Source organism: Anabrus simplex, chromosome 8 (assembly GCF_040414725.1).
Source record: "Anabrus simplex isolate iqAnaSimp1 chromosome 8, ASM4041472v1, whole genome shotgun sequence".
NCBI classification, from domain to species: Eukaryota; Metazoa; Arthropoda; class Insecta; order Orthoptera; family Tettigoniidae; genus Anabrus; species Anabrus simplex.
In genome coordinates this window covers 191,141,903-191,155,746 of record NC_090272.1, presented here as the reverse complement: position 1 = coordinate 191,155,746, position 13,844 = coordinate 191,141,903, and the positions used below count along the sequence as shown (strand labels likewise).

Genomic DNA, 13,844 nt, shown 5'->3' with positions numbered 1-13,844 from the left:
CCCGCACCCCCTCCTACACATCACTCATCACACAGTGTTTCAATTGTCTTCGACTGAACCACTCTGCAGCCTCGTGCTCAGAGGCTCAACGGTGTAATCGGTGTGGCGGTCCCCATCGTCACACTGAGTGCACTGTACCACGCAGCCAGCCGAGGTGCGCGAACTGCCATGGCAGTCACACCGCCTCATTTCCTGGCTGCCCGTTCTTGAAGAAGGCAATTCGAGGCCATTACAAACGCGCCAGGCACTTACAGGCTCACCACAAAACACCACAGACACCACCCAGCCATGATGCTCTGCACCACTCGAACCCAGGACCTTCCACCGATGCACATACCACCCAGCCCTGCCAAGCTTCCTACGCCCTGATCAGTCTACTCTCCAAGCTATTAACAATCCCGGATCAGCCTTTACTCCCTACTATGCCTGCCAAGCAACTGATCCTCAACTAAATCAGGCCCAGTAAACCCCTGCTCAGTAACAAGCTAAGATCTCACTTCCTTTAAAACACTGGAACTTACAGAAACCGAGGCGGGAGCACTGCATATTAATGCTGCTTAATTAATGCTGTATTTTCCAAATTTAACACCTACAGATGCTGTCAAATTATTATTTAACATCCGCAGATACTTGCACTTTTAAAGTAAAAGAACAAGTTGCGAACTCAGATACGATGAAGCGTTACAAACCTCCTAACGTAACAATAAGCTAGGCAAACTCTGCTCCAACAAGGTGAGCCACATCGTTCACTAAAATAGCTGTGCTAGCCATGGTCACTGAATGTGAATTTGGCCTTAGGCACCTAACACACAAAAACACTACTCGCACACAAACAGTTAAGCAACAACGGGAGTGGTCACCCACTGGATGGGTGACCGCAACATGTACACACACATACATTCAACAACAACACGTAACTATCAATATACTATCAATACTATCAATATACTGAGAACTAACACACAACAGATAAATCAAATATACTAACAATACACACAACTGTAAATCCATCACAAAAGGCCGACAGAGGAGTCTCGAAGAGACACCGGTATCGGCATAACACAAACATCTATCTCTCTAGAGATAGATGAAACATACTGAGTCCTAGGGAACAAATGTGTGGGCATATGTATTGAAAAGGAAACTCGTGGACGGAGTGCGCTCGATATCCATGACAATTTTAAGATCAGTACTATTAAAGAAAGAGAAGAAATTTGATATCTCAGCATCACTTTTAACAAAACATGCACCTTTGACGCGAACTCTTCTTTAAAAACCTTGCACAAGAATTTAGATGTGCTTACAGCCTCACCTTTGTTAAAGGCAGATCAAAAGTTCATTGTTTTGAACAAAGCAGTCAGCCCTACTCTTGTGTATGCTTTTCAGACCGCTGAAATTAGACAAGTACCGCTTAGCTTCTTGAAAACTGCCGACAAAATGGTAAAGAGCTCCCTGAAGGAAATTTTGCAATTACCCACGGATACACCCAATAGTGCATTGTTTTCTGATTTAAGATTCAAAGGCCTCAGACTTTTCAAAGCAACTTGGGAAGTACATCTGCAACAAATAAGCGCATGCAAGCAATAGCTACGTTTTGAAGATGCGTAATCTGACATCCGAAACGACACATTGTCTAGAGGCCCTCAACATCACAGATATTAACCGATTCTCCAATAAAGGCAGTGACCTTTCAAATCCAAGAAAAATCCACGAAGAACTAAGAAATCGTGAAATGGCAACTTGGTGCTCTTTGCCTCAGAAGGGGATCGGTGTAGAGTTATATAAAGAGTATACTGCGGCCAATAATTGGATCAGGCATCACCAGGGACTTTCTTGTAGCGAATGGCGAGAGGAATCATTGTAGCGAATGGCGAGAGGAATCAAGATGACATCAAATGTTTCTGCAGTACGAACTATCTCAGTCAGAACTCAGGATGGAAACCTCTGTCGCAGATGCGTCAGAGAGAAAGAAACACTGGCTCACGTTCTGGGTTCTTGCCCCTACAGCGAAGTACTGAAAAACTCACGTCGCTACAAGATAAGATCACTGATCGCAGAAGAACTCCGTGGAAAAACTGCCGTGTATATGAAGAAGTCCACGGTTTTTCTACAACAGGGAGTACAAGACGAATTGGATAATTGCCTTTAAAGGTCTGTTGAAGTTCATCATGAAAAACAGAACATCTGCGCGCCCACCATTCCGTTCTACAAAGATAAATAAATGAATGAATGAAGTAGAGATTATCGGCCTAATGGTTGGTGCTCATGGCACAGTACCTGCCTTGTTCATAGAATTCTGGCAGAAGTTCGACCTGCCTATGAACAGCATTGAAAGAATAGTTACCACCACCATACGTGGATCTGTATACATCCTGAAATCTCACCTGTTCGGACCTCCATAATTTAAAAGAAATTCTATATCACTGCTATATTTCTATACAGTAAATCATTCTCTATCCTGATATGCTTTTCTTTGTCCATTGTGGCAACCTGTAATTGCGGGAAGTCGTTGATTCGTTCAGTAAGTATATATGTGCAAACCAGATAACCCACTCATGAATAATCAAGAGTTTTGTGTACCTCACTTAGAATTCTGATGTTCTTGTGCTCTTACCTCTTAGACAGTTTTAACTGATTTTAATATTTTGTAATGTTGCTGTAGGAAGTGGTGTGAAAGGCCGCAACACCAAGAGGAAGCTCCCTGGTGAACAAGGTGGTAGTGGGAGTAAGAAGGGTAGGGGAGGAAGTGAGATGAGTGCCCCGAAGCTTCCAGCTCATGGCTACCCTCTGGAGCATCCCTACAACAAGGACGGCTACCGCTATATTCTAGCAGAACCAGACCCACATGCACCATTCAGACAGGTAAAGCAATCTCTTCAGCCTCCGTATAACTTGTTTACTTTTCAACTTAGATGAGCGCTGGAAATGTGTTCAGGCTAGTATTTAATGAAGATTCCAAGGTTTGAGAACTTCTAAAATGGTTTTTTAGTTCATTTTTGTTCAGTATTTAAAAAATTAATTTCATTATCTGTATATCTTTGTTGAATTATGTCTGCTAAATCCAAAGTCTTTAAATTGGGGCATGTTAAATTGGGAGTTTACGTCTATCAAATTAATGTAGAAAGTCACTCAATTTAACCCATATCTGTCAAAATTGTTTTTCTATGGAATATTGCGATGTGTTTTATTAGGCCGGTTATTTGTAACCTAAACAAACTGATTATGATGATTTTAGATTACATAAAAATATTTTTCCAGTGTTTGTTCCTTGTCGACAAATTTTGATAGTGAGCTGACGTGTCGACAGAGAGCATGGATGGATAGGGTAAAAGCAATGTTCAATGAAGGTACATTTTTTTGCATTTTAAGCTCATATGAATGTAATAATCGAGTATTTAGTAAGCATTAGTCACACAAGTGATGAATTAGCACAATAAAAATGACAGAATACGTTATTTAAAAACTGAGCAACAGTTTGTTCTCAGTTTAGAATGCACACTGTTGCACTATAATAGGAGGGCAATGTTTGTTTGATTGTATTACTTGTTATGAACAAAATACCATATTTTCAGAACAGTTTAGTCTGCGCTTCAAGGCTACACTCTTGTATTTCTTCAGAACAATCTATTTTAGTGAGAGTGAAATCCCTCTGCCAAAGAACGGGGCAGCAAACATTAATTTATTTACTAAAAATGGCGTTCACGGCCGCAGATCTTATGATCACAGGAATAGAACCAGCTTTTGGGAGGTTAGGCCGTGTGCGTTTGCCGAGTTTCACCCAGACTCTGGTTAGCAGTGGCAGACAAACTGTGTGTTCCCGCCATGTTAGCAAATAGGGATTGCTAACCTGCTAAAGGAGTGAATTCTCCGTTTTCAAAAATCTGTTCTCCCATGGAGATACAATACTAAAAATGGCTTTCACGGCCACAGATCTTACGATGACAGGAATAGAACCAGTTTTTGGGTGGTTAGGCCGTGTGCATTTGCAGAGTTTCGCCCAGACGTGCCATTCGGGCTCATCAGTTGGATTTGCACACCCCTCCAAGACTCTGCTTAGCAGTGGCAGACCAACCGCATGGTCCCGCCATGTTAGCAAATAGGGATTGCTAACCTGCTAAAGGAGAAGGGAATTCTCCGTTTTCAAAAATCTGTTCTCCCCATGGAGATACAATACTAAAAATGGCTTTCACGGTTGCAGATCTTACGATGACAGGAATACAAATAACTATGCTTTTAACATACACTCATCGACAAAGAAAAAACATATCATGCACCAAGGAGGAGTTGTTCTTTTCCAGCCAAACACTAGTGTGCTGTTACATCTCAGAGAGTCGAATGATTAACATAGTTGCATGATTAGTTGAATAGTCGTACCACCAGAGGCCATGAATGTTCCCACCCATGGCCTACTTAAGGACTTGATGAGGCTACTTGTATGTTGTGGAATGCTGCTTCTGATTGTGGAAGGCTCATTGACCACTCAACATGCCTCTACAATGCAATCAAAGAGATTTTGCACATTTATCAATGTTTGAGATTAGAGCATTATTGGAATGCACAAGGCTGGATGATTATATTGACTGCTTGTTATCTAGGCTGGTCTGACCAAACCATTCGGGCATGTTGGGACCAGTGGATGCATGAGGGAGTATGCAGAGCAGCTGGGTACAGAATGCCCTGACCAATAGGAGGAAGAATTTTCGAATCCTCCGACAAGCACAAGCAGATCCAACTGTTACTGGTGTTCACCATCCAAGCATATGTAGTACCAATGTTACGTCTGCCTGCAATTCAAAGTGCATGACTGAAGGAAGATTTTGTTTCCTGCCATTGATACCCACTCACTGTCGTCTCTTTTTCTCAGCATTTATCCCATTTAATTGCAAGGTCTGCTGTTGTGGACTTTCTTTTCCACTTGATACGGCCTTGTGCATCTTTAGAGACTTTCGCCACATTCATGTCCTCCCGCAGAGTGTCGAGCCAGCGCTTCTTTGGTCACTCTCATGGTCTGCGGCCCTCAGGACTTAAGTGTAATGCCCTTCTCACATCTGAAGAACCGTTTCTGCGTAGCACATGGCCATACCGTCGCAAACGATTCTCTCGCATTTTCTCAGGTATTGGGGCCACACCAAATGCCATCCGTACATCCTCATTTCTGCTGTGATCCAGTCTAGTGAGTCCCATTGGCCAGTGAAGCATCTCCATCTCCATGACATGCAGCTGTTGTTCGTGTCTCATTGTAACTGGCCAACACTTGGTTCCACACAGTGCCACTGGTCAAATGATGGTTCTATAGATTTTAGATTTCAGATATATTGGCACCCTCCGATCACAAAGGATTCCTGTGACTTGGCACCACTTCATCCAGGCAGCGTTGATTCTGCTTCGTACATATGGGACTGTGTCACCATCTGATTGGAGAAGTGATCCCAGATTTTTAAATTGAGATGTTTTCAGAATATCGACGCCATCGATGTTAATTGACCCATCACTTTGTACCCCACACTCTAGGTACTCAGTCTTCCCGACGTTAAGTTACAGGCCATATCTGTCCAAGGAGTTTTTCCAACGTTGGACTGACTAGTTGTTGCAAATCTTGGCGGGATTCACAGGCGACCATAACGTCAGCACAGAGTAGAATCCAAGGGTGTGGTGTTAACACTTCTGTGCTGATGGTGTTGAGAGAGAGGAACAGCAAACCTGGACTACTACAGGCAGGATCCAGGTTGTCTTCATGCTCTTACAAGAGTTGTGTTTGTGTCTGGTGGTCTTATGGTGAGCACCTCAATCCTGTCTTTGCTGGTTTCAGCAATGTATGCAGGAGATCCTGTGGCTGCAGGTGTTGTTGTTCATGGCAGGTCTTCCAGGAGGCATTTTTCAACAGTAATCAATCAGTCACCATTGATCTGCGTTTAGGGCAGTTGCCCAGGTGGCAGATTCTCTATCTGTTGTTTACCTAGTCTTTTCTCCTTTGTGTAGCATGATTGTTTTTGACGAAGAGTGTAATTGGTGTAATAATTTGAGGAAACGGATTGCTCTCTTTGGGTGAATGACGCTTTTCTGTTCTTGCGTAGGAGTTTGACGAGAGCAGTGACTGGGCCGGTAAACCTATCCCTGGCTGGCTGTACAGAACTCTCAGTCCTAGTTCAGTTCTGCTTGCACTACACGACCGGGCTCCACAGTTACGAATATCTGAGGATCGTCTTGTGGTTACTGGAGAGAAAGGCTACTGCATGGTGCGAGCAACTCATGGTAAGTCTCTTGATAGTTTAAGTCTTTCAGTACTTTGTCTGTGTTTCTCCTCCTAACACAAATTAGTAACTCAATATACTATGGCATGACACACCACAGATTTGGATATAATTCAGAAAATTTTTGTTGCTCATAAACAAGTCGACTCATTTGTGAAATTTGTGTAGTATTAACGTTTTGTATTACTCTGCAAGAGCAATTTGCTCCTTAGGCTTGTGACCTCTATCACTACGAAACAATAAAGTGTGTAATGATTATTGAAGAATCACATTTAGATACCATGTTTCCAAAATCAGGGGAGGTTTGCTAGAAAAAACATTAGAAAAATGATAAAAATGGACCCTCAAGAAGGTGAAAATTTTGGTTTTAGAAGTAGAAAATCCAGTCCATTTTTAGAATATGGAAAACATTGGGAATTATCATCATCATCACCACCACCATCTTCTTCTTCTTCTTCTTCTTCTTCTTCTTCTTCTTCTTCTTCTTCTTCTTCTTCTTCTTCTTCTTCTTCTTCTTCTTCTTCTTCTTCTTCTTCTTCTTCTTCATGGCATTTTTCCAATTACTTGGGGTCAGCACTGTTTGTGGCTAGGTATTCTCCATGCCAACCCATTGCTGAGGGATGCATTCACTATTTTTCTGTGGTATGTTGTATTTAAATAAATGAAGGTATGTATTAAGATGAATACAAACACCCAGCCCCTGAGCTCGAGGAATTACCTAGACATGGCTAAAATCCCCAGCTTGGTGGTGAATCGAACCTGGGGCCCTGGAAACTGAAGCCACTATTCTGACCATTCTTTCAAGGAGCTATACTGAAAAGCATTGTAAATATGGAAAGAATATGGTAGTGACAAGGAAAACAAATGATCAAATGCGTGCAAGCAATGTACAACAATATGTTGCAGCAGTGTTGCATACCCCAGTGGGGAGGACAGAGTGGTTTTGAAATGTAAGTGGACTAAGTGAAGTGTGCTATCACCATTGTTCGTGATGGTAATGAAGGAGAAAAAGGACAAATTTGAAAATTTGAGGACAGGGAGATTAAGGTGATGTTGTTTGCAGATGACATTTTGGTGTGGGGAGCAGAGATGAAGTACGAGGTCAACTGGATTTTGAGTACTTTGGTAATTATGGAATGAAAATAAGCATGGAGAAAAACAAAGTAGTAGTATTGACTAGAGGAGAAAGAGAAGAGGAAGGTACTGTATAAAAAAAAAAAAAATGGGCGAGAAGACCTTGAAATTGTGGAAAGCTTCAAGAACTTGGGAAGCGAACTGATGCAGGGCTGGACATGGAGATAATTAAAAGGATAACAGAAGGAAATGCATTTTACCAGAGTGTGAGGAACTTGATCTGGAAGGAGGAAGTGTGAAGAGGTGGTGTGTAAGATGTATTATTGCCACATACTGCCAAGACCTGGACACTGATAAAAAGATGGGAGAGTAAAATCCAGGCTAGTGAGATGCAATTTTTAAACATGACAGGCAAGATAAGATGTGACAGGATAAGAAGTGAAGATGTCAGGAAGGAAATTGAAGAAGACAAGCTTTCAGACAGAATGGAGAAGAATGAACAAGAATGAACCAAGATGGTTTAGATCTGTGAAAGGGATAGAGGAGGTGGGGGATACCAAAGTGGATAACTGAGGCTAAGATTGAATGGAAGAGAACAGGGAGTAAACCCAGACTAATGTGTTTGGACTTGATCAAGAGCAGCATAACAAGAAAGAACCTGATTGAAATGAAGTTGAGGAGCAGCAGTGATTTTTGTATTGGGGAAGATGGAAAGGTGCCATTATTATTCTGACCAGGCAGGAACTGGAAAGGGAAAATTGATGATGACTATGATGATGGTTATTTTATTGGTTGGTGATTTAGAAAAGGCTTATGATTGTGTCATTTTAGGAAAAAGTTGAGAATGATACAGAAAGGTATTGTAAAGGAAACAAAATTTTGTTGTTTTAAATGCTTTATTTGTGTCGAGACTTAAGTAGGAAAGACAGGAGTGTTTGAAATTAGAATTGGACTAAGGTGTGCAGATATAATGTCACCTAAAGGAACGATGTACAAAGCACATTACCTATTTATTAAAAAATATGCAGCTGAGACTTGGCCTGTGACAAAGAAGGATGAAAAGCTAATCCAGGTACAAGTGGAAATGTGCTGTAACAGATGTTTGCAAGTCAAAAAACTCACCACACTAATATGTTCTTCTTTTGGAGTCTGCATTGTGATATGATCTGTTTTTGAGCGCAGAAGCTGTTGTGCCTCACCACTCAGCCATGTGCAAAATGCTATCCTGGAATTAACATCATCATTTACATGGGTTTCCATGCCATCGGACAAAGCCGTTCAATGTAGTGGGGACCAGTGACCTAGATGATAGGCCTCTTTAACCAACAATCATCATCATCACCATCATCATCATCATCATCATTGTCATTGTCGTCAATGTAGGGGCTGGATCATTTCATTTTCACCTGCCTTTCAAACTGTGTAATGATTGTCACTGTTTTTATATTGCAGCTGTGAGCAGAGGGTCTTGGTACTGGGAAGCTACAATAGAAGAGATGCCAGAAGGTTCCGCTACAAGATTAGGGTGGGCTCAAGAATATGCTAACCTCCAGGCACCTCTAGGTTATGACAAGTTTGGATACTCTTGGAGATCAAGGTATGTGTGTATGGTGTGTATTAATTAATTAATAAATTTATTTAAAAATTATTTCCAGCATGCCCCTTTACATGACTGTAATACTGCAAGCTTTGAGTAATTATATAACAGAATTTAACTTCATTTCCTAATCGTGTGTCAGATACATTCACAATTAAATGCCTGTTAAGATGTAGGCTTACTTTTAAATTTGTAAATAAAACTATATCAATTTTTTCACAGTTCAAATAGTTTTGAGTTTGTGAAACATCAATTCATTCTGAGCAGTTTTTGACTAACCTGCTTTTGTTCGTTTGCCATCACTCTGTACCTCAAATGCCTTTAATTAAAACGCTATATTTTTCTCTCTCAAGTTATTAATACTAAAATAATAAATGGGCCATTGTTTGATCACTGACGTTGCCAGGACATATAGGACTATCTAATATTTTGAAACTGTGAAAATAAGCTCTTAAATTTCCCATGACCTGTCACCACTGCAGTAAAATTTGGCATTAAATAAATTTGTTGGCAAAGTCTGTCTATTACACTTGGGAGGAATTATCTTTTTAGTGAACACTTCATTGTTTGAGCCCATTCACTCTGCCATTTTGGTAAGGTCTTATGTACGTATGTATGTATGTATGTGAAGCTTTGTGCATTTCTTTCTATTTTGAAATGAGAAATTATTGTTCTTGTCCCTCGTTTTGGTTGCTCTCTCTTTCCGTAGTCACTAGTCATTATGTACATTTGTATCCTTGTTTGTGGCTTTCTATTCTTGATTTATATTCTGAAGTGTCATCATCAGCCAAACAGAAGGAGTGAACAGAAAGGAAGAATGACTTAAAAAAAAAAAAATTGTTTTACGTTGCACCGACACAGATAGGTCTTATGGCGATGGTGGGATAGGAGAAGGCTATGAGTGGGGAAGGAAGTGGCCATGGTGTTAATTAAGGTACAGCCCTGACATTTGCCTGGTGTGAAAATGGGGAACCACGGAAAACCATCTTCAGAGCTGCTGACAGTGGGGTTCGAATTCACTATCTCCCAAATACAAGTTCACAGCTGCACGGCCCAAACCGCATGGTCAACTTGTTTGGTAGAAGAATGACTTGATAACAAGATAATTGTATTTTTTTTTTTCATGTCCAAGGTTGAGTAGTGATGTGTACAGCATTTTAATTGTACAGAATTCATACATCCTTCAGTGGCCAATCCACTCCTTTGGCTACCTTTGAATTAGGTGCCAGTTGGTAGTATTCTTCCAACTTAAAGGCATGCTAGAGGGATGCCATTCTTTCGTAGTTGTGACTTTGCATTTGGGAGATGTTGGGCTTGAATCCCACTGTCGGCAGCTCTGAAGATGGTTTTCTATGGTTTCTCATTTTTTCACAGCAGGCAAATGCTGGGACTGTCTGTACCTTAAGGCCACGGCCTCTTCCTTCCCCTTTCCCATTCTCGCATTGCTGAAAACCTTTGATGTGTTGGTGCGATGTTAAATCATTGGAAAAAAGGGAAAAGAAAAAGAAGTTGTAGTTTTTAAGGGATCTAACATCAAGGTTATTACTCACTGGTACAGTTTGATGGCTGAATTTGAAACTCCTGAGAGGAGAGAGGAATGCTGAACATTACCTCAAGGAAGTGTTTAAGCCCTAAGTGACAGACAGGTGACAGTTCCAATACTATTTGTACTGTTGAGTTGAACATTTTTAAATAGTTGAGTGTTAACATGCAAACTATATATATATAAGAGAGAGAGAGAGAGAGAGACTGGGGTGTGGATGGATGATAGGTCAACCTCACGTGTCTCACTCCGTTCTCCCCTTCCCTCACTTCGTCCTTTGGGCAGGGGTCAGGAGCTGAGAATCCGCCACAACTTCAGCCTCCTCCGCTTCATCTTCTTCGTCATCATCATTCACCTCTCCAGATGTGTAGTTCTTCTGTATGTGATCTACAGTTTGTAACTCACCAGTGCTCAAATCATCGTCAAACATGATATAATTATTAAAGTGTCTGGCTCCATGGCTAAATAGTTAGCATTCTGGCCTTTCGTCCAGGGGGTCCTGCGTTCTGTTCTTGGCAGGGCCGGGGATTTTAACCTTCATTGGTTAATTCTTATGTGGTTTCTTCAGTACTAGAATTCATCATAGGTAGGGATCCATTCTCACACATGCACAGGTCACCTATATGGCGTCAACTCAAAAGACCTGCACAAGGCCTCTCCGGGTAGGCGATGACTGAGAAGTGCAAGTGACAACACTGCAGCAATGAGACCACTTGGCAAACTTTGTATAGGTTGATCTATGCATGTGTTGCTAGTAACCATGAGGGAGACATGTATTTGTTTAAAACATATATTACCAGGCGTATTGGTCATGCGATCAGGGGCACGCAGCTGTGAACTTGCATCCAGGAGATAGTGGGTTCAAATCTCACTGTCGGCAGCCCTGAAGATTGTTTTCCGTGGTTTCCCATTTTCACCAGGCAAATGCTGGTGCTGTACCTTAATTATGGCCACGGCGGCTTCCTTCCCACTCCTAGCCCTTTCATATCCCATCGTCATCATAAGACCTGTCTGTGTTGGTGCAATGTAAAAGCCAGTAGCAAAAAAAGAAACAAAAAACCAAACCATATACCGATCTCAGTGGTAATTACTTTTACAAATGTAAGTGAATAGTGGTCAGACATAGGAGTTATAACACACTGTTTAAATAAACAGTGGTCACGTTCGCTGAAAATAATGACATCTGTGCTGCAGCATTTGAGTTTTGTGTAGAACTATCACATGTACCCTAGTGGTGTAAACAAACAAACAAACAAACAAACAAACAAACAAACAAACAAACAAACAAACAAACAAACAAACAACAACAACAGCAACAACAACACCAACAACAACAACCGTAACTTTTTCGGTTTTCGGAGATGGTAAAGTGCCAGAATTTAGTCCCGTAGGAGTTCTTTTATGTGCCAGTAAATCTACCGACACGAGGCTGACTTATTTGAGCACCTTCAAATACCACCGGACTGAGCCAGGATCAAACCTGCCACGTTGGGTCAGAAGGCCAGCGCTTCAACCGTCTGAGCCACTCAGCCCGGCCGGTGTAAATGAAAAGAACAGTTGCAGCATGCCAAGGAGATACAGTATCATATCATTTTATGGGCCAATATTAGACCATTATCCAGAACTTGAAAAGAAGCTGTTAAAATAAGTACAGTGAAGCCTCATAAAGACGTTTCTGCAGGGGACAAGGAAAAATAATGTGTTAAGCGAGAAAACGTACTAATGAATGTACCAATAAAAACTCTCCAACTGGGGTATGGAAACACTGGATATGATTATTTCTGACATGAGGGCATTTTACGTTGTCTATACGTGGCTACAGTGAAAACTATAGGCCTATCTACAATTTCTAAACATGAGAGGAGAGTATTAAAAGGTGTGCAAAACACTAGACAACAAATATGAAAACATGTACATAAGGGCCAAAAAAAATATTGAAATATTATTGCGGATCACACACTTTCTAAAACAAATGTTAGTAGAAACCTTTTATTTCGGAGCAGTGGGTTATTAAACATTATTTTCTGGTCACACTCGTACACAATGAATTGGAGGTTACACTTGGCCATGTGCGACTGTGAGGAACGACTTTGGCCGTCAATTTGAATTGAACAATACTTTAACCAACTTGAGTGATCGAGTCGAAACTCGAAGGTGCAAGTTACAACATTCGCGACCTCTGTGTGCTTATGCCAGTCCCCTTTCTGACAGATTTTAATTTTGTGTTCATTATTAAGGAATTTCATATTTTCCATATCCATAACTAGGGTATCACAATACAAATATGCACCACACTAGTCAATTTCACACGATTATGTTCCTAATCCAGATATAGGCTGCCGTGTCACGTGACAAATATTAGTTACACTTCACTGTATCATTCAACACAAAATACATTTCTACCTTCTGCAATGGAAGCACAAACAGGCTCGCTGTGCTATTCAGCAATCTCGCTGCTGACTGGCAAGCAAAACTGAACATTCTTGAGACTAATGGCTTGTTCCCCGAAAGTGCAACTTATCCTTTGAAGTTCAGGAAGTCCTTTTCCCATAATCACACAACTGTGGCGATAGCTCTTACCCGAGTTGAAAATCACATTTCTTTCAGAAGGGATAACAAATACAATAACATTTTCAGGTCTAGGAAAAAGCAATATAGGAATCTCACAGTTTAAAGCAATCAGAGGATGCCTGTGTAGATTCGTGAAGAGTAACACATTACTCTTCAAAGGTGGACTTCTCTAAGCCAGCGCTTGCGAAAGGACTATACTGAAAAAGCGGTAGAATTCCACTGGTATTTTAGATTCAGAGTTAAATATGATTTTCTCCTCTCCCCAGTTTTGATGTAAAAAATGGTAAAAACAAATCAGGGAAATTATGCGAGTAAATATAGTATATATATTTCATTTAGTTCTGCTCAGCGGCGAGTATATCTTTTGCATAAGCTAGTAATTTTACCATGACTGTTGATACTGTGATCATTGCAATGGAATCCAAACCACAGGGATGTGATTTTACACTTCAAAAATCATTTCTTGGGCTCTTGCCTTGTTTAGTCACATTTCCATTGTAATTTTTTTAAAACTGTAGAATACATTATATGGATACATTATGGAATATTTTAATGTAAGGTTTGGCATGTCGATTATTTTTGTAACCCACTACCTTGTCTCATTTAGGAAAGGAACTCGTTTCCACGAGTGCAAAGGTAAACATTACAGTCCTGGCTACGGTGAAGGAGATACAGTTGGTTTCCTCATAGTGCTTCCAGAATCTCACGATGTTAACCACATTCCTCACACGTACAAAGACCGGGTAAGTGAAATGTTATGCTGGCGAATAGTAACATGTCTCCTTTGTCCACTGTGATGATGATGATG

The 13,844-nt window shown here is 40.9% G+C and overlaps 1 protein-coding gene across 2 annotated transcripts in view; it reads left to right on the top strand.

Annotated features, from left to right (window-relative positions):
• The window catches only part of ash2 (Set1/Ash2 histone methyltransferase complex subunit ash2), a 131,374-nt gene that overhangs the window by 94,189 nt on the left and 23,341 nt on the right, over positions 1-13,844 (top strand). For both annotated transcript variants that reach the window (XM_067153209.2, XM_067153210.2), the window contains 4 exons: positions 2,663-2,862; positions 6,075-6,252; positions 8,778-8,922; positions 13,644-13,779. In XM_067153209.2, the coding sequence (XP_067009310.1) occupies positions 2,663-2,862; positions 6,075-6,252; positions 8,778-8,922; positions 13,644-13,779 (659 nt within the window). The remainder of the gene's footprint in view (positions 1-2,662; positions 2,863-6,074; positions 6,253-8,777; positions 8,923-13,643; positions 13,780-13,844) is intronic.